Source organism: Tinamus guttatus, unplaced genomic scaffold (genome assembly GCF_059628265.1).
Source record: "Tinamus guttatus ecotype Peru unplaced genomic scaffold, ASM5962826v1 Tinamus_guttatus_pri_ptg000356l, whole genome shotgun sequence".
Lineage (NCBI taxonomy): Eukaryota > Metazoa > Chordata > Aves > Tinamiformes > Tinamidae > Tinamus > Tinamus guttatus.
Window position 1 is genome coordinate 4,824,602 of NW_028288890.1, and position 25,307 is coordinate 4,849,908.

General features: G+C 44.8%; 1 protein-coding gene across 3 annotated transcripts in view; it reads left to right on the plus strand.

Moving 5' to 3' along the window:
* The window catches only part of CALN1 (calneuron 1), a 143,900-nt gene that overhangs the window by 64,054 nt on the left and 54,539 nt on the right, over window positions 1-25,307 (plus strand). For all 3 annotated transcript variants that reach the window (XM_088530135.1, XM_088530136.1, XM_010222814.2), the window contains one exon: window positions 12,002-12,145. In XM_088530135.1, coding sequence (XP_088386261.1) covers window positions 12,002-12,145 — 144 coding nt within the window. The remainder of the gene's footprint in view (window positions 1-12,001; window positions 12,146-25,307) is intronic.

Below are 25,307 nucleotides of genomic sequence, written 5' to 3' on the forward strand. Positions count from 1 at the left end.
ATCATTTGCCTGGAAATCTGTCTGGACACAGCCAGGCTCAGGAAAACCCCGAGGGTTTCTGGTGACCTTTTCTTCAGACAACGCTTCCAGGGGTAGGTTGGTATGGCTGCAAACCAGCCAGACTTTTTGAAGTTAGCTTAGCAATAAATAGTCATTATGCTGAAAATCCCTTTCGTTTTCCTCTCAGCTGCAGCCTATCAGGCCATACCCCACACTTTGCCATGCTGCAGCAGGATGTGAAGGCACAACTCTGAGATTCAGGGCAGGAACAGTTGTTGGTGTCCGGTGTCCCATCTTGCCTGCTCTAGCAGTTCCACCAGCTTCCCATGGGGCTGCAAATCTACTCTGGGAGACACTTGGAGCCGTTTGAGCAGTACTTTGGGGCAACCTGAGTAGACCTGGTATTGCCTGGTAACCTTGATCTAGCACAACATCCCTATCACACAGCCAACAGGTTGGGGCTAGCAAATGTAATGCAATAGCACATGTCCCATATGCCAGGACATGTGGCTGAATGCTGCCCAGAGATAAAGACCCTAGCAATTTCCGTTCCCTTCCAATAGATCTTAATACAGCATAGGAATGACTTCTGTTATTGCAGAGATATCTGCAGCTAGAGAGAATGAAAATCTGAGATAATGGCGCTCTGGGCAAAATTCAGATTTTGTAGTGATTTGCAATGGGCTTGCTGCTATCTGGAAAAGGGATGTGAAGGAATTGTTAACATTTGCTGAGGCTGTATCAGTTTAACAGACAGGCTGAAAGCTTTGCTCTGGAGCATTATGATTCTTCCCGTCTCCAAACGAGGCCATTGCAGCGGTGTTTGGCAGGAAGGGTGGGAAAAGCTCTCTCAATCTGACGGTACTTTGTAAAGCAGTAAACTTGGACCAAAGAGTACAGAGGGAGCAGGGGAGATAGAGCTGATTGTAATTCTTCTGGTGGAAACATTTTCCATCAGAAAAAATGCAGATTTGATTACATTCCCTGTTGACAATGGCCTTTTCAACTGAAAATAATAGAAGTGTTTCATTTCAGTAATGCTGCAGTAGTACGTTTTGAATTTACAATTTCACTTTAAAAATATATTGAATAACGTGGCAATGAAATAGTAGATGTTCATGCCAATGAACTATTTTCTGGAAAGCGTCTCCAAAAGGGGCTGATTCGGTGAGGTTTACCTGTGGTACACTGCAAAAACCAAGGGTAGATCCTTCCAACATTTCCCTCACCATTCCTCCAGATGAAAGAATGGAATTATCCCTTCATTTTATCTATTATGGCCTGATTGTGTCCTCTTCTCTTCTCTTCTCTTCTCTTCTCTTCTCTTTCTCTTCTCTTCTCTTCTCTTCTCTTCTCATCTCTTCTTCTCTCTTCTCTTCTCTTCTCTTCTCTTCTCTTCTCTTCTCTTCCTTCCCTTCCCTTCCCTTCCCTTCCCTTCCCTTCCCTTCCCTTCCCTTCCCTTCCCTTCCTTCCCTTCCCCTTCCCTTCCCTTCCCTTCCCTTCCTTCCCTTCCTTCCCTTCCCTTCCCTTCCCTTCCCTTTTTTTGCTTCTTTCCATGTAGTCTTCTTTATCTGGAGATGACTGGCCAATTCCAGATTCATTCAGGTAACCAAGGGAATTTCCAGTGTAATTAATAGGTGTCGGGGAAGGCAATGGAGTACTGGTACCGCAGGGCTCAGCTAATGAGGAGCGAGGTGAACTGCCCAGCTCTCCTGTCAGGCTGTTACTGGTTTCTCAGGGATTGGGTACATGTGAAGATCACCTTGGTATAAAAGTGCTCAGGAGAGGTAGGAGCCTGTAATAATTGCCAACCGGAAAATATTAGGATATACCCATTTTTATTGTACAATTAAGGTGAAAATAATGAGGGGAGGGGTGGAAAACAAAAGTTGGCCAAATCAGGGTGAGGGAAAAAAATTAACAATTAAATTCTGTGCCTGAGAATTTGAATTTCTGTGCATAAATAGCAGCAATTATAATTTGTCTCTGGAACACAGACAAAGACTAGGTTGTTGGCATTATTCAGTGCTTAACAGAAAATTTCATTTCCAAATTTTGCTGTCTCTGCATTTCGCCTCTCTTTGAGCTGGTATTGTTTGTTTGTTGAAAGAAGCTCCTTTCCCCAAGCTTCAGCGTGGGGAAGGAGGAGGTCTGGAGAGGGTATGTTAAAGTTAGATATTTCCCTTGCCAACTGTGTCTCCAAGCTCCTTTTCACAAGGCATGCTGTCAGTGAAGCAATTTATGTGTCATAATCACTTTGAATTTGAAGGGGAGGGAAAAAAACAATCTTCTTATGGGAAAGAATAGATTCTCAGTCTTGGGGAACAGAAAATGCATGGAAATGAGCAACTCTGAATGGAAGAGCATTAAATCAGATCTGTAGCATGGTCCTTCCAAGGGATATGTCCCTTCTAGGGTGACAATACTGCAGAATACACGGTGGAAGTAAACCCAAGAACCTGGGGATAAGTTTGCTGACTAAAATGGAGATGGGGCAGTTGCTGAACTTGTTATTCCACCACCAGTCCTAGTCAGAGGAGTTAAGGAAGACCAATGACCGTGGCCTTGCCCATGTATTGGCCAACCTCCGAAGACCAGAATTGCTGCTGGTAAAGACTGAGGCAAACCTCGGATCTGTAATATAACCATAGTTATATTGGTTGAGTTTGGTTTAGTAATGCCACTGGTGACTTGAGTGGAAGTTAATTGAAGGTGAAGTGACTGCAAAACAGGCTAACACCAATAAAACTCACCCCAACCACTTCCTGTCTTGACCTGGGGGTCATTCTGCAAAAGAAAGGAGGTTTCCAACTTTTGACATTTGTTGGAGCCAACTGTCTGGGTATTGGAGCTGCTAGTAACAAATGCATCTCCAAGTAGCTGATTTGAGGACATTATTTGAAATAGCAGGTACCTATGTTTGAATATTGGGCAGTAAATTTCCAACAGAGAGTTGTCAAACTCTAATTAAGCCACCTTTGTAAAGCATAGAGAAATAGCTACACATGCTTGGAAAGGTTTTATTTCCCAAACTGTTATTGCCAGCACTGGAATTCTTATTTTGGTAAGAAATGTATGAAGACCATCCTTGCAGTGAATTAGGAAAGTATGAAAGTGAAAAATTAAAAAAGAGAGAGACATTATTATCTCTCAAGATTAACATGAGTTGTCCCTAAGCAAACTAGAATCAAATCACTCTCCTGGATGGGAGAGTAGTGTCTTAAGCTCGTTTCCTATTTATTTCCAGCAAATGTTTCACTTTTGATGAGGAACTGAGTATTGATGTTGATACCCTAGATCAGTACTTCTCAGATTTTATATGTTTACATCTAGCCTGGGTAGAAAATTGTGGTGACGTTAAACAAGACTCTGGAGAATGCCCAGGGGAGTGTGTATGTGCCTGAGGTTTTCTGAAGTGGGGAGAGGTCATAGGAGGGAAAATGCTTTGTGCGTGCTGCACATCAAGGATGGGGGAAGGATAAAGATCATTTCCAAACAAAAGGATTAGTGAAAGAAAAGACTAATGTTTAATGGAGAACAGTGGAAATCTGTTCTCTCCTTATTCACCTTTCTTAATAGCAGGTTTGCAAGTTGTAAACAAAAGCTGTAAGATACAGCATAAACTTACCTGCTTTCATGGTGACAATCTTCTTTCATTCTTCATTTCAGAATGAAGAGTGAATTTTCACTGTAATTCGAAAATCCTGTGTTACTGTTCTTCTAGAAAGCCTCTCAGAAAGCCTTAGCCTCACTGCCCACCTTACTGGCAGTCTCATCATGAGAGCAGAGCTGGAAAGTAACATAACCCCTACTAGAGCAAGATCAAAACAAGGGTTGGTGACATACAGTGGCTGAGCTGCATCTGCTTGTAGATAAGCAGGCATGGACTTCTGGGGCTGTTTGCATGGCATTTTCCAGCAGCTCAAAAATCCATGAAAGGAAGAACAAAAGGAGACTTTTGTCTCCATTTACATGTCCAGTAGAACCATCTGGATTTACGTATTTTACTCCAGTGTGTGTATTTGTAAGTGGACAGCCCCATCCTTCATTTCAGCTGAAGATTTTTGTGAGTGGAAGCAGTCCAGGGCAAGGTGTCTCCTGCCTGTTGCCCTGAACACCCCATGCAGTGTGTCTGTGGGTGCACAGGATCTCACGGGTTGCAGCAGAACACCAAAATCCCCCTGTGGAAATGGCACTGGGTGCACTGCACGTTCCACAACTGTCTCCGAATGACAATGATATACCGTAGAGTCGTGCATAAATTGCCAAGGCTTTTAAAGAGATACTCTCCATCCAATGAATAAAAATGGGACTCTTGTTTATGCAGCCAACGTCCATCCTAATGTTGCTATTTACAATGACTTATTTGATTGTGAGTGCTTAAAAAAAGAGCCGAATTAGAGCCATTTTTTGAGAGTGTGGAATTACAGAGCCAAGGATGCAGCAATACATGAAGAGGAGCAGAAATCCGATTTGCTAATAGTGATTAACAGATGATATGTGTCCGTACATGATCCCTCTTGGGCGAATTAACATGGAACTGCTTAGCTTATAGGCTGACCCCTGCATTGAGCACTGAAATGCTCACAGCAAAATTGCATTTATAATCTTAAATATTTGGCTTAGTACAGAGTAGGGGCATGGGCTGGAAGAGCTCTTCCTGGGTCCTGCTGCTAAAGGCAACAGTGTCACAGAAAGCGAAGCTGCTCAGAACCAGTGATGCCTAATTTTGAACTGCTACAGTCATTGCTGCCATACAACTCTGTTCCCCACGCCTCTGAAATCTTGTTCTAATTGCCAGGCTAAATTTGTTCTTATCCATTTGCTCTTGGATCAACATTGTTCTTCACCTGAAATAGCTCTCCTCTGTCCCCAGGATATCTCCTCCCTTTCCCTGCCCTGTTCAGTGAATCACAGATGGAAATTAAGCATCTCCTCCGTGAGCTGAGCTCTCTCGTCTCACCCAGCAGCCCGGTCTCCTGATCCGTCCTCACTGACCTCCTGTGCTCTAAATTCATCCCTTCCCACTCAGGACTAATTCATAATTTAGCCTCCTGAGGGGGAGACCCGTAGGGCTGCGTTGGCGTAGACTTGTTGGCCATTCCCTCCCACCTTGTTTAATTGATTGAGCAATCAATAACACTGCAACCTGTGTTCAGTGATGCACAGAGTCAGTGCAGCTGCAAATCTACATGCTGCTCCAAGGGAACCAAGTGTATTCCTAGTGGTAGTTCAGAACTGCATTCCCTTTGTCTTTTAAACCTTATCTCAGGTAATGTAAACTGAACTTTCTTTTCTAATCAGCTCCAAATAAAGGAGGGAAAGAAACCCTTTCAGTTCCACGTTTCATGAACCGTTCTGCATTATTTACTGGGGGCCAGAGCACGGTGTTTCTAAGCATCATACATCCTTCTGTTGACTTCAGGAGGAGCTGAACAATTCTGGATATGGTAAGGAAATTTATAGGAAAAAGAGAAAGTTGTTATTTTGCCAAATTTGTCTGACAGCTGGCTTTCAGCAGCACACTTTCCTACTGACTCCATGTGATACTGCAGGATATTGCAATTATAAACTGCTCTGCATGCTCTGCCTGAGAAATGCAGTCACTGTTGCACAACAGCTTTGTGCAGAGAAGTTTGACTGATCATGTCCTCCAAGCGAATATAAATATTCCCAGTCCGGCTCCTATTGCTCACAGAAACTGTTATGTTGTGCATTTACATGGTGGTTGTGCATTCCTGAAGGTTACCTGGAAATGCTGAAATATGTTTGGGAATATAACCTCAATTAACATATCCACAAATCACATCTTTTCTCCTATGGGAAGAGGAAATACTGCTAAACGACATATGATGAAGTTCAGTCCCATTAAGAAAAAACATGACTGACTGCTTCGTTTTGAGTCAGATCTTTCTGAGCTGAGATACTTGGTTGTATTGAGTAGCACCAATCTGCTTTGCTAGTTGGGCATGACGATGTCCAGCTGAGCTGCCACAGCACATGACACTATTAAGGCAAGGGTTTTGTGTCCCATTTCTCGTTGCAGCTTAGGTCCCTGCACATTTTGGTAGCAGTGAGCAGTCCCACCTAGGCAATCCCAAAGGACAGCACTTGGCACCTGAATCTCCATAAGACCCTGCTGTTGTTCAGGTAGACACAGTGTCAGGCTGAAGTGAAGCAGTTTGACCTGGGGATGCTGAAATGTTTTACTTGGATTGAAAATAACAAATGAAATATTTTGACTCTTTCAATTTGAGTGGTTTGGGGTCGGGTAGATGTTTCCATTAGATTAAAAATGTAGTTATTTTGACACTCTGTGGCAATTTGTGACTGAAAAGAAAACTTAAGAATGGCGGATGGAATGATGTAAATTTCGGTTTTTTTTTTTTTTTTTGGATGGACATAGTGGGTATGAGCCTTTCTTAACAGATCACTCAAGGTTGTGCTATTTATACCTTTTGGATCATTGAGTGTGCACTTCGATGTCCAAACCTGCAATTAAAGCAACGGGATGACATGCAAGATTTAGGGTGGTGGTACTTCTTCTCTTATCATACTGATGAAAATAACCATAGAAGACCCCGATTGTAACTACCATGCACTTAGAGTGTGGTAGTTACAGTGTAATTACAGAATTCATCATGCTGGTATTTATTATACGCGAGGAAATAAACTGGAGCCATCTGCAGTGCCTGGGGGTAGCTAGTGGACAGCAGTAGCTCAGGCTGAATTTATTTCCTGAAGAATTGTGATTCATTCTCGTTCAGGAAGCAAAACAAGAAATAATGATGGTTGCCTCTAGTTACCAGCCACAGAAAAATCATTTGTAAATAAACCTGCTAGGAACCTTGCAGAAAGGCGAGCTTGGGAGATTGGAAAGGGAGCACAAGGTCAGGGTCCTGATGGCCAGAGCAACTGCATCTTGGAAGGCTGATGGGGAAGGTGTTGACGGGAGTGGGGACCGGCGTCGGTGAGGAAGTTGTCTTGGGATCTTTCCAGGTGGAGATGAAGAGAATTAACCCTCTGCTGGACTGGATGTCAAGTCCGACTATGACAGACATCTTCTTTCATGCCCTTTGAAAGGGTAATGAAAAAAAGAATCCCTTGCATCCTTGAGGAATGTGGGGGTAATTGAATTGCCGTGTGCTTTAATGGGAAAGCTGGAAGGTGTAGCCATTAAATGTGAGGAAAGAGTGGAAATTGATGAAAAACAACCCCACACACAGCTTTTGTATGCTCAGATAACTCAGAAAAATGAGTGCTGGCCTCTCTGCTCTTGTGAAACACAAAGCCTCACCTTGGGAAGAGCACTAGGAGAAATATGCCTTTAAAACCAACTAAATGGGAGAAGAACCAGGCACCCTGTGTCCTCCAAAAGGTTAAAAAAGTTGTAACTTTCTTCTCAGGTTGTTCTTTCAGTTGGATTTGCTATTTTGTCTTGGAGCAGTGGTCAGATGGAAATCTTTCCTGGTTAAAGCCGTAAAGAAACTTGAAAGGAATCTCGACAAAAAACATGAACTCCATTGGTAAATAATGGTTGTCGTCTTCGACACTAGCTTCAACAGTGCTGCCCTGCTCGTCCTTCCACCATTGGCTTGGGCTTTTGCACCTATTTGCTGTGTGTGTGCCCAGCAGAGCCTCCCTCGGGGTGCCTTTCTTTCCATCTCTAAATCCTGTCTCTCTTGCACAATGTGACTCTTTCTCTTTGCCTGATTTTTGTATTGGCGACACTTTCCAGCCTCATGTAATTAACATTGACTTTGCGGATTCTTTGAGGTCATGAAAGAAGATGTTAAATAGGATGGGACCCAACACTGATTCTTGTTGGGCATTTCTCTCCGTTCTCTTGACTGCTGCTTACCGTTAACGTCTCTTAGGGTACATCTGACAAAGCATGCAACAACGTGCGTTGCTGAGCCTGCTTGAATTAATTTTGGGATTAAGATGGTTTAGTGCTACCATTAATCCACAATCACTTTTGTACCCAAGTTACCTTGCAGAAAAGAACCTTATCCCTATTCCCCATGAGGCTGGAGAAAGAGAGGCATGGAGATGAGTAGTAATGAGAAGAAATGAAGTTTCCAGAGGCTTGGTCCAGTGCCATCCCCAACAGAACGGGCTTCTTCTTATGTTTTAAATCATTCTATATTTTCTCTTCTTTCTGTTGGTCTGCTCATTTTTTGGTTCTTTTTCAACCTCTGGTTTTCAGGAGTGAAAGCTGATCCTACCCAACGGAGTGGGGAATACAGATTTGCTAGTGCTCCCGATGGAAGTGCAGCCTCGGTGTGTGTGCCTGGTTTGGTGTGAAGGATGCTGCTGTCCAGGCTAAGAAGACCAGAGACAGCTTCTGGGGCAGTTGCTCTCTGCTTCTTGCTGTATAACTTTCACTCTTCCTTATACAGACAAGGTTATAAAAACAAGGTTTTACTTTCTGTGGTTCCATGCAGAGCTGCTTCCAGCCCAAATGGAAGAAGTCCCAAACTTTCTTCTAAGCCCAGGCAACTTCTTTGTTGAGAGATTTACTCCATGGACCACGTCTGCTCCCAGTTCTGTGCCAGGAGCATCAGTTACCATGGCAACTCATTTGGAAAAGTCATATGGGGAAAGTACAGATGTATTTTTAGCTTTGGGTAATGAAGTTTAACAGCTGGAAATAAAGGTAAGGGCCAGGAAGGGTGCCGCTGGCTCATGGACCACTGCTGGGATCAGCTCTTCCCAAGTGCTTTGGGAATCGCTGGTGGAGCCGTGCTCCAGCAGGACACACAACCTCAGCTGTTGCACAGGACAACAGCAGGATTGTGCCGAAGGAGCAGGAATCACTATATATGTAAAAAAAAAGCTGATAAGAAGGTGCTGTTACATATAAAGATAAAAAAGAGGCAGTGACTGAGGTCGTAGCTGCTTCTTGCACAGTGTGTTCAACCTATAAATAGCTCTTCAAATGTACCTCTGCACAAAGTGGTATTTATAGAATGATGAGAGGAAAAAAAAAAAAACTCCATTTGGGGTCAGAAGTTGGCATGCAAAGGCTGTTTCAGGCTTGGTCAAAAGTTCACATTTCTTAAAGGTATGAAGCAGAGCTGGAACCCGTTTTGTGATTTTTTTTTTCTCTGATCAAGGCTCAAATGTTGCAGTGCACCTTTTAGAAAGGAGGTATATGGAGAGCACGCTCGCCAGGCAGAAAGAAATACTTCAGAATAATTCAGAAACACTACAGTGAAGCCACTGCAAAAGCAGTTTGTTCATGTGATTTTGAATGAGTCTAACTCGCATGCAAACTTTTCTGGAGGTAGATTCATATTTTATTTTCTAAAATGCTTTCTCGGTTGTTGGCAATATTATTCACTCTTTGTTTTTCAGCTGTCAAAGGTTTATTTTAAAATTAATTGATTTCAAAGTAATATTTACTGCATTATAGCTTTCAGCACAGCATATGAAAATAGATGGCACTACAGCTGGCAGTGTCTAATGGGATTCGTTCCTGCTCCGAAGGCGCTTTGCTTTATGTACTGATATTTCCAGCAGAGCTCGCTTTGAGCAGCCTCTCCTTTTTTTCGTATCACTGCAATTACACCGGTTGGGCTGGCGGGGGGAGAAGGTGGATCCAGGGTTTCAGTTTAGAGAAGCCACAGTTGATTCATGCATGAACCAAAAGTATAAATACTCCAGATCTGGTCACAGAGTCTTGGAAATTAATAAGATCTTCCCTTTTGACATCACTGGGCTCTTTGGCGCGATTAAAAATTGATCACATCTCATCGTGAATAGCCATAGTTGTGGTGGAGATTCAGCGGCGGGTTGTGGAAGAGCCCTGGCCCTGGCACATCACCAGGGTATTACACACGGTGGCAGGCAGCACATTTAGATTGAAGTAGACTTTGCTAAAGCACTGGAGTCGTCAAGGGAGGAGTGTGAACTTTGATGTGAGCTGATTTAGAAGCTGCCTTTGAATTCTAAAAATTTAAATAACATGTTAGCAAAGACGTCACTGAGACCATTTCTTGGTGCGTTATGAGGCTCTCAGCTTTTTCCCAGGTGGAACATCCGTTGCCTTTTAAGTAGCCCCACTGCAGGAGGTTATTACTTCTCCTCTACGTGGGGAGCAGAGGAGAGGGAGCAGAGACGTGCCGGGAGTGTGTGGCTGGGCTGAGAACACTCTCCTGTCTCTGAGGCTAGTGCCTACAGTCTCAAGGGCTGGGCAAGCTTTTTCCATCCAGTCTGCTTCCTGATAGAGAATAGGGATTTTCCCCCCCATCAAAGCTGCCACTTTCTGAAGAAGGTTTTCCCCTTGCCCCTTTCCCCCCCGATGAAATGCTTCCATGTAAGGATGTGACTGCTCTGATTCAGCAGCCTTGCTATGGGACCCACCTGCTGATCTTTCATAGGGGCTTCACTCTCCTTTGCCTCCTGACTGCACTTCACCTCTCATCGCATTTTACACAGCAGAAGCAGGGGGGTTTCCACAGGTTGTGGCATCCCAAAAGAAGGGATGGTGGTGGGATCTGGACAGTATATCCCTGTCAGGAAGCAGCTTTGGTGGAGAAGTGTGTGGACATCAGGGTGTCTTGGTCAATGCTTGCACCAAAGCCCATGAGACTCGCCTTGCATTTCCCTGGGCACTGTGGAGGTTTTGGTGCTGGAAGATAGTTATGATCACAGCTGGTTTGCATTAATTAGCTGCTCTTTTAGCATCTAGCACCTGGGAAAGATAAACTAACAATACTCTAAAAAAGTAATGTATATATTGCAGCAGAGGTCAAAAAGGGAAGGCTAATGCAATTACTGAACCAATCAATTGTTGATTATCTTCTGGTAAGTTGCATAATAAAATGTCCCGTGTTCTCCTTTCCACAGCATGACTATCTATCCCAAATCGTAAGAACAGCTTCCTCTTTCTCCCCACCTCTAATGAAATCTCTTTGCATAAACAGATTCCTAGTGTCTGAAATGTTAAAGTTGCTCTTTTTGGCACATTCATCAGTAAAAGACACTTAATCTGGAGAGCTTGGTGGTGAGACTTCAAGTCAGGAAAGGCCTGAAATCTGTGAGATGTGGGAAACGCACGGCACGCTGAGCAGGCCGTGGCCGCACGGGTGCCGCACGGCTTCAAAGCAGCTGTTAAAGGCCAGAGGGGGATGTGCCAGAGTTAAAAAACAAAACAAAGTCAGATGTCAGAAGCCGAGCCAGACTTGAGAAGAATGATGGAAGTGATTCCTTTGCGGCTGTCAGTATTTTTATTGATCTGAGGCTGTTTATAGCTGTAAAACAGTTATAAATTGGAGAGGAGCGATGGCGAGCACTGAGCAGTGAAAATTGTCCAGGTACAGCTTAAAAGATGTACATCAGCATATGTGGGCTGTGACGACAGACCTCTGGACCGTGTAGGGGAGGCAGTTCATGCCACACTTTTTCCGTTCACTGTCCCGCGGGCTCTTGGCCAAAGCCTTGTTGTCTTTGCTGGCAATGACGCTCATCTCACTGAGGAACCAGAGGTTGGTACCCTGGCATGACACTGAGCCAGTCTATCTCGCACGTGTGCTGAGGGCATTGAGAAGGGCTGTTTGAGAAGTCCCAGGTTTCTTGGACACCCCTACACTAGGGAGGCTTTGCTTTAGGGTGACTCACTCACACCCACCATGGGCCAGGGCAGATTCTGTAGAAGCCAAAGGGAGTTCCCTGTGTAGTGAACAAATATTTTGCAATGATGTTTGATCACAGAAAATATGAAGTGAGCAGGCAGATAATGTTCTGTATTTATGCCTGGATACAGGTGTATGGGTATCTCCATCTACATACACACATTTGCATGAGTAAGCTCATGCACACACCTATATGTATGCATCTATGAACACATACTGTTTACCCTGCCTGGATATTATCAGCTATGTCTCATTAGCATTAGAAAACGCAATTTGTGCTGAATCTTTGTCCTTTGTGACAGATGTGTTACCCAAGAAGTCCTCCACCATGATAACTGCTCTTGTCTTCTTCTCAATTGCAGAAATCCGTGAAGCCTTCCGGGTCCTGGACAGGGATGGGAACGGCTTTATATCCAAGCAAGAGCTGGGCATGGCAATGCGCTCCTTGGGATACATGCCCAGTGAGGTGGAGTTGGCAATTATCATGCAACGCCTTGACATGGATGGTAAGTCCTTGCAGCTGTTTTTTTCTGTGTTAGAGGTGTGGGGTGGTTTTCCTATGTCACTGCAACCCATGTCAGCACAGCCATGGCAAGAAAAGGGCAGTGGAGAAAAGTGAAATGCAGAGCAGTGGAGCAGCTCAACTTCTCATTGCAACCAGCCTGCAGCAGGGCAAGGAGTAGAGCCCATGCCCATGGCTGCTCGACCATGATGGCCTAGGAGGAAGAATCATCATATTGACACCTTTGTGGGGGACTCCAAAGTCACCTTTGTGGCAGCTCTGGAGAGAGTCACTTAGGAAGCTAAAGTCCTGTATTTCCTCACAGACCATGTCACATTGCGTACATGTCCCCTATTTCTCCATGCCTCTTCCCTGACTTTTGTAGGAAGAGAGTAGTCCAAGGCCCATGTGAGCCTCTGGATCCCCCTCGTATCCCTGCAGGCACTTACCCCTGCACTCCCTGCACAAGGCAGGCTGAGGTGCCAAGGGGTGTAAAAGGCCATTGCAATATTTCCCTGCTGATTCCTGGGCAGTGTCGGGCCCAGTGCTGCTGAAGTGAAGGACTTAGCAGAACATGGCCAGTATGCCTAACCAAGCAACGCAGGCACTGCAGCCAGGCTCTGTGGCCTTATCTGCACCTTGCTGGTAAAAGATGCTGTGGATGAGAGCTGTGCTGTGTTGTAATGCAGCGTTGATGTTTTGGAAGGAGAAGTTTTGAAGGGTGGAATAATTTTGAGCGAAGTCCTGCTGTGAGAGCTCCTCAAACGATTACTAAGAGGTAATAAAAGAAACAGAACCCACCATTAACGGGAACAGAAATGCAGCATCAGGATGCTGGAGCCAGGGGGGACTTTTTAACTGCTGCAAAGCTACAATCATAACTGAGCTGAATGAGAGCACTGTCTTTAAAATGTCCTTGGTTGGAGATGTAAGGGAGACTTTTTGGACGCCTAAAATGTGCGAGGAAGATGCAGTGTGGATCAGACCATCTCCCTATCTCCCTTCATTGTACAGGAGTCCATGACAGTGTGGAAACACTGTGTAGTTAGATGAGATAATGCAAATTCAGCAAGTCCTGGGTGCAGTCCCAGCTGAAAAGGATTGCTTTGCAACCCCATGCACTTTCCAGCGTCTTTTGATGGGCAGACTGTTGGAAGCAAAGCTTATGGGAGAGGGTAGCAATAGGAACGAAGCTTCCTTACCTCCCCCAGGATATCCAAGTCCATTACCACTCTGAGCTACACAACACCACTGTATTAACCAGGCCAGCCAGCATGCACAGGCTAGGAGCTTTAAGCCACCAAAGACTTTTAAGAGAAGAAGAAAACAACATCATAAATCTGCAAATTTAAATTCAGATTGTGTTCCTTGTGTTGCTCAGTAGCTCTTAGGGAGGGTTCTTAAAATGCATTGCTTTTAAATGCTACCTGCTCACTGCTTGAGTGTGCTAATGGCAGCAGACTTCTAGGCTTGGCTCAGAGGCTTTGTTTGGTTGATAAACTAGGCTGTGATTGTGATGGGACCAGCTTTCTTGCGTGGTTTCTGCTGCTTCCATGTGTGTGCTGTGAGCACAGGTTTGCTCATCATGCTGAGGAAGACAGTCCTTCTCCTCAGATGAAGTAGGGAAGACGATGACAGCCTTTCTCTGGGATGCTCAGATTATCCCCTACAGCAGAGAAGAAAAGAAACATCAAGTGGTTGGAGAAGATAAGCTGTTGAAAAGATCTCATACTTAAAAGAAAAAAAAATCCATTGATTTTAAAAATATTTTCTCCCAAACTTACAGTTTGCACTTTGTTGTGTTCTGCTGGCCTTTCCTAAGAGACTAGATGATTTCTCTTCAGGTTTTGCAAAGGCAAGACTCAGCATGGTGCCAGTTCATGGGCTGTTTTGCTGAAACTGTGTGCTTTTTTGGAAAAAAAAGAGTGCAGTGGCTTTGGGTTCCAGGTTTGATTCATCTCCAGCTATTCCTTGATTCTCAGCCTCACTGGAGACTTTGGCATTCTTTCATGTACACTCCTCATGTGCAGGAACCTGTAAGTGGAATGGTGGAGTCAAAATGTAAAGTAATGAGCTACAGATGGAAGGAGTTAAATGCATGTCTGAGATGTCTTGAGAAGGTCAGTGTGCTTTCTGCAAAGATGGAAGGCAATTCTTCATCTCTTCCAGGTCAACAATCCCAACAAAAAGCTCTAAAGATACGGTCCAGTTGTGTTTGTTGTTTGACAGTGTTTTGTGTAAAAAGTTTTGAGACTAGATGAAAGTCAGTGTTACATGAATGTCAAATGGACCATCTATTAAAAAAAAAAAAGAAGACAACGTAATGGGGTATCTCTTGAGCACAGAGAGAACAGGGGACTATTACGTGAAGATCTACCTAGCCTACAAACTGAATTAATGTTATATGGATTATGACTCTTTTTTTTTTCCCAGTGAATTGTCTTTATTTTTTCCTGCAGTACAACTTGAAATATGTAGTGAGAACCAACAATAGCTTTCCCCTTCCTCTCCCATTGCAAGCGAGCAACTTTTGGTAGCGTGGCCCAAATTCCGCCCCCTCCCTGGGATGTGAATCGGGCACTGGCGTCCCCCGCACATCCTTGCCCTCGCGCTCTTACGTCCCTCTTGAGCGTAGCTGGACTTTCCGAGAGGGCAGGCCCGGCTCTGGCAGTGCCTGGGGGGCGGGAGGCTGGGTGAGATGCCACGTGCAGGAGGCCCCGGCACGAAGGAGATGCTGTGGAAGAGGCCGTAATCCTGCTGCGCATCCCAAGCCCCGCGGCCCGTAAGTTATGATGTGGCTGCAGGTACCGCAGCCAGACATGTATCTCTCCACACGAGGCTGCTGCCAGTGTCTGCTAGTAACGAGGTGCTACAATTGGCAGGGCTCTGTGTTTCATCGAGAGCAGCCTGAGCAGCCCTAATGCAAGCGTCAGGTTTTCATCAGAAACTACCTTGGGAGCCCGTTTGCATTGCAGGGTGGCAGAGTGGCTGTATCTGCCTTGGCTTATTTAAGTGGCAGTGTCTAATGATGAACAACCAGGGCTGATGTGAGTTTTGTTTTCATCATGAACCCTATTTTCTGCAGGGACAGGGTCAAGTCGAGGAGTGCCTGGTTGTTCCAAGAAGGAAGACGGCCTCGCTAGGTTGAACAAAGCTTGTTTCTGGAGGAACATATGCATTGTATGCTGGACTGGTTTCGTGAATGTGGATAAGCTAACATGACAAGAGTATTTCACACCTGTGTGTCACCCTCTGTCACTAAGCATCTCATAAAGCTCAGTAAATAATTTAGGGATGAACTCCATCGCCACCTAAGGAAAAGTTGTTTCTGGGGCTGCAGCTGTCTACTAATACACATTAAGCCCTCAATTTGGAGCAGAAATGAAGGTGCATTTCATAATTCAGTGCATTTAAAGGCAGAATTTAGTTGCTTAGGAAAGGCTGCTCAAGCATAAGTGAAAGCGACAATTACTAAGTTTGGATTTTGCCCAGGAACTCTTCACAGACGTCATATAACTTTTAATGCCCCCATGGCTTATGAGTGCTACCATAAACTTTCCTTACAGATAACCTGTCAGCAGCCAACTGTCCCTACTGCTGAACAAGGGCACAATTTTATTACTGACTTGATGGGAAGGGCATCACCTTAAGAGCTCTCCTTCAGTCAGTTGGTGCCCATAGAGTTTTCTTATTTTATGTTCTGATCAAGCCTGATCTGTCTTTCCTCATCAGAGCTAATGCCTCTCTTGGTGCAGAGGTATTTGTAGCAAAAAACACGCCAGCATGTCAAAAGTGTCCTGACAGCAGCTGTACTCAAAAGAGAGTTTTTTTCAGTTATCTGATTACCTTCCTTTAAGTTGTCTGTAGGTCTTGAATCATTCAGTTTGGCAGTTTGGTCACCTTTTTTTTTATTATTATTTTTGAGTGCATTTTGTTTTATTGATTTTATTGATATTTTTATTGATATTTATATTGATATTGTTTTATTGATATTTATTGATAATGTCCCTGGTATGCTTGCCAGTTTCTGCAAAGGGATTTTGGGAATATAACATTTTTCCTTTTCCTTCTCTTCCTTCTTTTACTTTCTAGTTTTCTTTGCACAGGGAACTAGTGGAATTATCCTCTATTTCCCCAAGCAGATTTTACAAAGCCCATCAAAATCCCAAAGGATAGTTTCTTATAAGCATTACAGCATTACATGGGTGCTGGGAGTGGAGATATGCTGTGCCTGTAATTCCACAGTGACAGGGTTGGAGATGACTGTGCTCAGTGAACACTGTGCTCAGTGCTCAGTGCTCAGTGCTCAGTGCTATAGTAAGAAACACCAGAGCAGCTTCCTGATGGTCACCAGAGCCTCCTGTTGAACGTTTCTAAGCAGATGTGGGCATGGTTGTCCATTGGGTTGGTTTCTTTGTATGTGGGGGAAATAATGAGGGCTTCGGAGCAGGAGATGCCCCACGGGGCAGAAGATGCTCTGTTCCTGCTCTGTGTGAGTGGATGAGCAGCGGTTCTTGAATTGTCTTGGAAGGCAAACTTCACCCAGGTGAAGCGAAACGCAGTTGCTGCAGGGAGAACAGCTTTAGTCATCGTAAAAAGACTGAATTAGGGAGAAAAAAAATAGAATATACCTGGAATATTTCAAAGTCTCTAAGAAAAGCTTATAAATCTTCAGAAATGTATCATTTTATGAACTGCTGGAAGATGGCGCTTGGGGGAATAAAAGCAAGGCAAGGAGTTCTTGTCAGCAGAAGTGCCCCTCTCTGAAATGGAAGGAAAGGAGCGATATTGTGGTCACTCAGAGCATTCGCGGGAGGTCAGATTTTGCTGGCTGCTTTAGCTGTGGAGAGATGTGGTGTTCAGACCATAGCCAGAAAGCTGGTCAGAGTAGGTGGGGATATGTCAAGGATATGTTGGATATATGGCATTGTCATATCGGAATATGTCAGTTCCTATTAGTCTGAATGATTCTGGTCTGGAAATAGAAGCCAAATTTTACTGTAGTTTGTATCTTTGTGTCCTCTTGGTCCTTAGACATAATGAAGATGAAAATTAGGTAGTGCCTGCTTGTGAACATTACAGAATAAAGGAGATGCATGTATTTTCATCTGCAATCTGGAAAATGGCATGAAATGTTCTGTTGGTGTGTGGAGAGCAATATATTTTGCATATTTATGTGCTGGGAAAGAAATTATTTGTAAATTCTTCCAATTGGCAGTAATTCTAATAAAACTGCAATGAAATGGCATATTAAATGTGTTACCTTGCCTAGGAAGCCTGCTCTTTAAGCAGACTAGCAGTAAAATAGATGAATGTGTGACTTAAGTGTCAAACTGTTTCATTGCAACACAAGACACTTTTATCTGAGGAATAAAATAAGCACTCAGTGTACTAATTAGAGGAGCAGCTGCTTTTTTCAGTACTCTAGAAAAATAACTTCAGGCTAGCACAGGAGGGAAAAAAAGATTCAGTGTGTCAAATTATTGTAGTACAAATAGGAAATACTTTGATTAAGCAGAAGATGAGCAGGCTTCCATCATATATACAAACAAGGTCCCCATTATCTTTTATCACATTATGTGACATATCAGTGGTAAGAGAGACCATGGAGCGCATCCTGTGACATCTTGCTGAGCAATACAAAACAGGGGAAAAAAAATCAAATTAAAATTCTAAATATTTCCTGGCTACTTTTTAATACATGGTTTGTTGAGGGAATTTAGTGTGAAATGGTAATAAAAGGGCCAGCAAACTGTTCCTGGTAGTCCAGGCAAAATACAATGTGAAAATGTCCAGTTCTCCCAGGAGAGGGCAATTCTAATTTTCAAGCAGTTCTGCTTGGGCACTATGAAAAGACTACATTTCTATTGCCCTCTTCTGCCTGGCTCACAAAAGTTGTGCTGCTCAGATGCTACCCTTCCTGCATCTTAATGCAGTAAGACACTCTCCTGCATGCACACACTCGCACCACGTCTGCCTTGGTGTCCGTTGGGAAGGGAATAAACCGCAGTGGCATAACTGCATGTCACCAAGGGATGGTGTCAGTATAGCTGGTGCCCTAAAAGTAAATTTTCATAGCTGTTATATTGCTGTAGGATCTGGTTTTCTTTATAGGCGTTGCTTTGGTTTGACGGCACTCAGCTCCCCTCATGCAGGGAAAGCAAAAGCAAGAGCGGATGTTGCCTTGTGTGGAGCTTGTTGCAGGACCTGCTGTACAGAAGGACCTGCTGTATTGGGCTATCTAGAGAGAAAATGAAAATAGCTCCTCTAGAAATTCAGTGCTGAACTTCCCTATGACCTGAGGAACGGGAACTGATTTGCTCTTAGATACTTGTGTAGCCAAATGTTCGATTCTTTCCATATCAGCTGGCAAAGTCCTGGGCAGGACAACTGTGTCATTGACACGCTCACAAGCTAAAAACATTTTTATATCTTTCTCTCTTCTTGTTGTGTGTGTGCTTTTTTTTTTCCATTCTAACTGCCACAGATAATTCGTTTTGTCTTAACATTTCATCATGAAAGTGTGGAAAATAGCCCAGACTGGTGGTGGTGTACCAGAAACCGTTCCTCTCTTAAAATGCAGAGTTAATAAGAAAAGACTGGCCAGGTTGTTACAGATTTGGGGCTTGACCTCTTCAATTCAAGTATCTCTGGTTTTTAGATATCAGCAACGTTTCAGTGTGATGGTCCTATAGAGTGTTGCTGAGCTGGGAAACTTGGTCAGTGAGCAATGCCAGGCTAGGAAGGGATTTGACTGAAGACTTGTCTTGATTTATAAAGGCTGCTTCTGTCGTGTCTGTTCTGATTTGTAAAAGGGAGATAATCATATTACGTGTTCTCACTGGAAAGAAAGAAGAGGAGATTTGTTGCTGATGAAGCAAGTTGGATTTGCAGATCAGTACCAGAAAGAAGTTCGTAAGTAAGATCAAATTCCACACTTGATGCAGCACTGAGATAGCGTGACTGTGAGCGTGTGTGGAATAGTCGACATAATGGGAAACAGGGAGCTGCTTTTCCCCCCCTAAATCCTGTCTTGTGCTCCCAGTGGGGCAGAGCCCTCTGCAAAACACAGCGTGTGGTCAGTGGTCTGCCTTGTACGCCCTATAATTTGATTGCACTGTTGTTCATTTGCTCCTTCAAATGCTGAATTCCTGCTAGTACAATTTTGATTTCATAGGATGTATATGCTATGTTTTTCCTCCGTTTTACCGAGCTACTAGCTTGCTGGTTGCCTCTGAATTCTGCAGAGCTGCCTGATCACTGCCGTGATGCCCACAGAGCTTCCCTGCTCTTCCTGGGCCCTGGTGAGCAAAAGTAATTAGTGCCCTATCTGCAGTTTAGATGTGATTTCGTTTCTGCCCGTTGCTTGGCAAATGGGTCGACCGGTTACGCCTTGCAGGAGCAGCTGCAGTTTTGCAAATTCGGCACCGCGAGCCCTCTTGCTTTTGCTTGCCCTGATGCTTTCACGCTGGGGAGGGTGTCCCTGAGGGCCGCGGGCACAAGGCAGACGAGACGCTGATGTCAACGCGTGCGTGGCAGCCCCCCAGCACCGTCACCCACAAGGGATGTTAATTCCGGCATCCCGTGGCTGCCAGGGGGTTGCGTGGTGCTGACATGCCTTGGCGTCCGATGGCTTTTCTTGCAATCTAAGGGATGGTTTTGGTTGCATTTTTCTCACCAAGCGCTGAAAACGCCTGGCTTGTTTTAATCCTTGTGGTGGAGCTCAGTTATCCCAGCAAACGTGCTGGAGACCTCTGATCCTGTGGCTGGGCCGAGTGCTAAGTGGCCTTTTATCGACAAAACCCCGTTTATTGTCTCGGAGAGGCTGCGCCGCGTACAGCAGGGCATGTCAGAGCGGGTGTTGCAAACCTGGAGCCCGTCATGCTCCTCTTCAATCACTGTCTTGCCGGTCACCTCCTAGACAGGCTCCCCTTGGGCAAACACGAGTCATTAACAAATTTGTGTAATGGGAAAGCAAACAAGCCCTTTGCAACAGTTTCCTTTGCAAGACGAGCGATCAGGCTGCTCAAATTGAATAACTCTCAAGGTGCTTTTCGTAGTGCTAGGACAGATGCACTCCCTGGCTCCTGCTCTTCGAGCTCCATTTGATCCTTTCACACCCCATGGAAATTTCCTCCTCCAGGAACTTGCATCTGTGCAATTTGCTTATCTTTTACCTGGAGCTCTCCTTAACCAAAGCAGCCAGGTCTGCAAAGCTTCCCTTAAAAACAAGGGACTTGCAGTTGACCTTCAGGGATAGAGTGGGCTTCAATGTAGATATTTCGCCCCACCCTTCAGCTTGGGCTAATTTGTTCCTTAAAAAAGCCTTACACATTAAAGCTCATATGTTAAAGCAATGATGATGTGTGGCAGCACGGGTGGACAATAGAAGAGTGGCTGATGGGAGTCCCCTTGCTGTCCTTGAGGAATAAGAGCAACAAGAAATGGTGTTTTTCCATGTTTTCACTGTTACAAAATATCCTAGACACTCTGCAGACAGGTCTGCTGGAGAAACTTCTCAAGGGAATGTGAACAGGACTCTGGGGAAATGCTCTTTGTTACATTTCTCCATGCTGGAGACTTTCTGCCCCTCCTGTGCCCATGGGTAATGGTGCAGGACCATGGTGGAGGTCTAGCAACCTCCTTTCCTGTAACATTCGGGCAGGTGCCACTCCGTGCCTCAGTTTCTCTCTTCCAGAATGCCTGTGTTTTTGCTCATTCACTCTCATACCTTTAGTGGAGTTTTCTCTCCTCATTCCAGCCACGTTCACAGATATCTTTTTAATACAAGTGTTTTTGAAGTTAGAAGTTTAATAAAAGATTTTTGCTAGCTCCGGGCAAAGGTATGGCTCAAGACTGAAATTACGGAGAGAGTCTTTGGGTCCAGCTGGGGGAAAGGGCAGAGCACTGAGCAGACCTTAAACCTCTGAAACCAAAATACTTGTCTGGGAAATATCTTGTGGCTGGAGCTCTTCCGTGCACCTTCTCGGCATCATTTCAAACCATAGCAGCAACAGCCCTCACAAAACTGTTTTATTATATTACTGTTGCACAGGCTTCTCTATGGGCGCAAACAATGACACAGAGTAGGACAGCGAGTGGCGGCAGCCAGCTATTAAGAGAATAAAAATAAACAGGAGTGTTGTGTGCGCCTGGGACCCAAGCTGCAAACGACTATCTCATTAACTTTAAATATATCACCTAGCTGCTCTCTGGAGGTCAAACACCAGGAAAAAAAAAAAAAAAGGAAAAGAAAAAAGTGAATACTTATCAGTCTACACACAGCAGATTCTCATCTCCATTTAAATGTGTGCCTCATCTTAGTGCCTTGACAAGAAACTTTTAAGGAGGAGGGAGGATGCTGAAGCCAGACAGGGAAAAGACTTATTTAGGAAGCAGTCAAGCTGGATTATGCAGGTTTAATGCACAAGGCTCTGAAAACCAAGTGCAAGTCTCCATCCTGCCCTTGGATCTTGGTTTGCCATGCAACGCAATCCATGGGCTTTTTTTTTTTTTTTCCTCTCTCTCTTTCTTTCCCTCCCTCTGACATCTTTCTTTAGCTCAATGAATATTTAAATTCATGCTCTGGGGGAGCAGCTCCAGCAGGAGGCATTTGGAATGACAGTGGGTGACTGAGAGCTGGGGGTCAGGGCTCTACCCAGGGGAAGGGGGTGAGACAGGTCCAGGCTCCAGATCTGGCGGGCATTTAATTAGTTCTTCAAAGCAGAGCAGATCTGCAGGAGAATATGCCCAAGCCCTGACACCAGCCATTCCTGCCTGGGACGTGGGAGATTCGCAGCCCGGTGCCAGCCTGACCCTCTCCTCTTCCAGCTCCCCCGGGGTGACCTCCTGCGGGCTCTGCTAGTCGGGCACTCCTTGCCCAGTGCTTCCAGGCTGGCCGCACTATTTCTGACCATAGATCCATTCAGACCGTGCTCAGTTGGGATCAGGCCAAGCGGATATGGCGTGACATGATGTAAGAAAGAGGGCGTCACACGGTGGTGGCCTCGTTGGGTGCCCTGGCAAGGTGGCTGCCATGCTCTGCCTTCCCCCAAGTGGTTGCTCTGTCCTACTAAACAGCCTCCACCCAATGCAACCTTCCCTTTTCCCCTCTGTTAAAGACGAGGAGGGGATGAGGAAAGACAAGATCTTTGGGATGCAGCTGAGAATACACACAGGACATCAGCTTAGAGAGATGGCTGTGGTTTTCTGTACTCAGCTCTGCAGTACCAACAAGAGGAAATAACACCTTGAAATCACCTGACCTGAGGGCCTGAAAGCACCTTGGCAATGTGAATGGATTCGGATTGAGTGTAAGTGGTTTAGGAGAGTAAATCCCCTTTCAAAAACGGTGGAGGCTCCTAGGAGTCTTCAGCTCTCTGGATATGTTCATCTAATCCTGAGTTTGCTCCTTGTGAGCTCAGTGGTAGGAGGCTTCTCTGAGCATTGAGGCATTAGTGTTTTCTCCTTTTTCATATCGCATTCATTTATTCTGAATAGCTAATGGCTGTTCGAAGATGTAGATCCCTTTCTGGGATAGCGAGGTCTAAAGTAACTCTCCTTAGGCTGCAATGTCTGGGAGAGCAGGAATCAATCTTGGTTTCCTGATTTTGTGCTGCTTTTAGCTACCCCTCCATCATCTTCTGCAAACTTGGCAAAAGGTGACTGTTGCACGTGCAACAGGCCACATGTAACCGAAGAGCCCAAGTCCAGCCTTGAGAACCCATGGCCACTATGGAAGGAGTAGGAGGTCCCAAGAGACCCATTCCAGGTCCTGGGTATCTCTAGGCCTTCCCACAAGGCTAATTCCACAGTAGAGGAGTTAGCCAGGTCCATGTGTTTGCTCCCAAGGCTGCTGACAGTGAACCAAGTTGCTATTCCTTTTTATCATCACACTTGCCTGCTCTTTGTCTGAGTCGAGACAGTGCCTTGCAGGGAATAAACCTTTGTGAGTGTCTGGAAACACTTAGCGTACAGCAGATGCTAACGGACTAATAATGATAAGCAGATCTAATTCGTCTCTGATGTAACTTTGTGGCCAGCAATGTTCTGAGTCATCCTTTGAGTTATGCAAGATTTTAGCCGCTCGATTGCTAACCCTCTTCTTACATTTTGACATAATGCAGGGATTAATAGGATGTATTATTGGGTAGAAAAATACTAGAGCTATTCTATAAGTAAATACATAAATAAATACAGTGGATTAAAAATAGCTTTAATAGTAATAAGCTGAGCCTGATTTTTCTTTGCAGGACCATGGGCTACAATCCCTCATGCAAGTGGTTGGTGGGACGTGCGTGGGACCCGGGGAGCTCTGCATGGCCGTTGAGGTCTCCTAGTCCCCTCTGTTTTGTAAATAAGTTATACTAATGCGTGACTGCCTTAATCAGTAAGGTCCTTGTGCCCAGCACAGAACAGGTTTCTAGACCTGTTCTGCATTTATAATCGGTATGAGCTGGGAGAGGAGAATAGCTGCTGAGCACCACTCATGCCGAGCCGTCGCTTTTCATCTTCCTGCACCCCATCCTTACTGTTCAACTTGTGTTAGATCAGTTCCCGGCTCCTGTTGCCCATGGTTCACAGGTGATTTTCTGTGACTGTGACGAGGTCTTTCTAAAGTTATTAATGTTAAAATTGTGGGAAGGGAACAGCAGACACATTATAAATGGGCCTGAGATGCATCTGAGGGATCTGGACTCTGGCTGCTGCTGGAGAAGTGTTGTTCAGGAGTTACTGAAGTGATTCTTGGAAGGTGAGCACTGTGCAGACTGTGCAAGTGCCACAGATGGAGATTTTCTTCCACTTCTTTCCATCCCTTAAAACTGTCTAAAAGTTAATTTCTGAATAAGCTGCACATTGCTTATGCTGAATATAAACTACTCACTCCCATGGAGAACATCTGTAGGCATGGCAAAAATGAGCACACGCAGTCTTCAGTTTACCTCCTTTGCAGACCCTGGAGCAGATGCTGCAGAGACTGGGCATTTTGGGGTGTGCCATAGACTCTGGAAAGCAACCGGTTTTGCAGTGGGTGCATCCAGGACCCACGTACTGGTTTTTTTTTGCAATATTTCTCTCCTGGTTGTTGGATGTTGTAGAAGGAATTTTCAGCCAAAGTTGTGAGTTCTCACTCCGTCTCTTGATATTCTCATGCTGCAGTCTCCTGAGATCCTGATGGCAAGAAGGTTTGTTTTCTGCAGCTGAAAATGAATGTTAAAGGGATATTTCCACCAACAAAATGCTTGTGGGTCTAGCTCCTTTGCTAGTTAGCAGTTTTAATTGAAAAAAGCACTCAATAAGAGGATAATGCATTTGTAATGGCATCTTTCTTCTGAGGTTATGGAAAATGCTATAATTAAGCTGATAATTAAGTCCTGTGAAGTTTGTTATGATCGCTGGCAAAGGCATAGGGAAGTCATCAGAAAGGGGTTGCCTAAAGTCTTGTTCTGAGGCAGAAGCAGAACCCAAGAGCCCTGGCACCTGCTTCCTCTCAAGCCACGTGTAAGATCCTTCCCCCTTCTCTTCTTCGTGCATGAAATGACATGGTAGAAAATTCAAATTGAATAACTTAATATTTGGGGGTCGCACATGGATAGACCAATTATATGCACAGGCAGGTACTAGAATCTCTTTAAAATGCAAATTGTTTTCTTGCTAATCTGCCTAATTTCTTGAGCGCGGTCTGCATCGTAGTGTATGTTTTTGTTCCTGCTTCTCCTTTGGAGTAGTGTACTGCAATGTAAATCACACGGAATTCACTGTCACCTTGCATTACCTTCCACAACGTGATCCAACGCGCTGTGACTGATACAATCCGACTTGATGTCATCCACTGATGTCTCCCATAGGGGCAGCAGAAAGAGCACATTTTCCTGCGGCCTATAAATGTTTTAAAGAATGGCTTTTGGAGTGACGGGGTCCTCACTCCTTTTCCTTTTCTGCTTAATAAGCTGTCCCTGCCCTGAGTTCCCTCCTGCCCAGTGCTGAGCCCCTGCATTGCACCCTGTCCGCCGTGCTGCACCGAAGCCGCTTGCAGGATCAAAGCTCTTAGGAATCCCTGCTGGGTTTCTTTTCAGAGCCCCACTCGCCAGCTCTCCTCCAGGATATTCACTCTGGTCTTTGTGAAATTATGAGCTGAGCCCTTCAGTGTGTAGAGATCCCTGTTC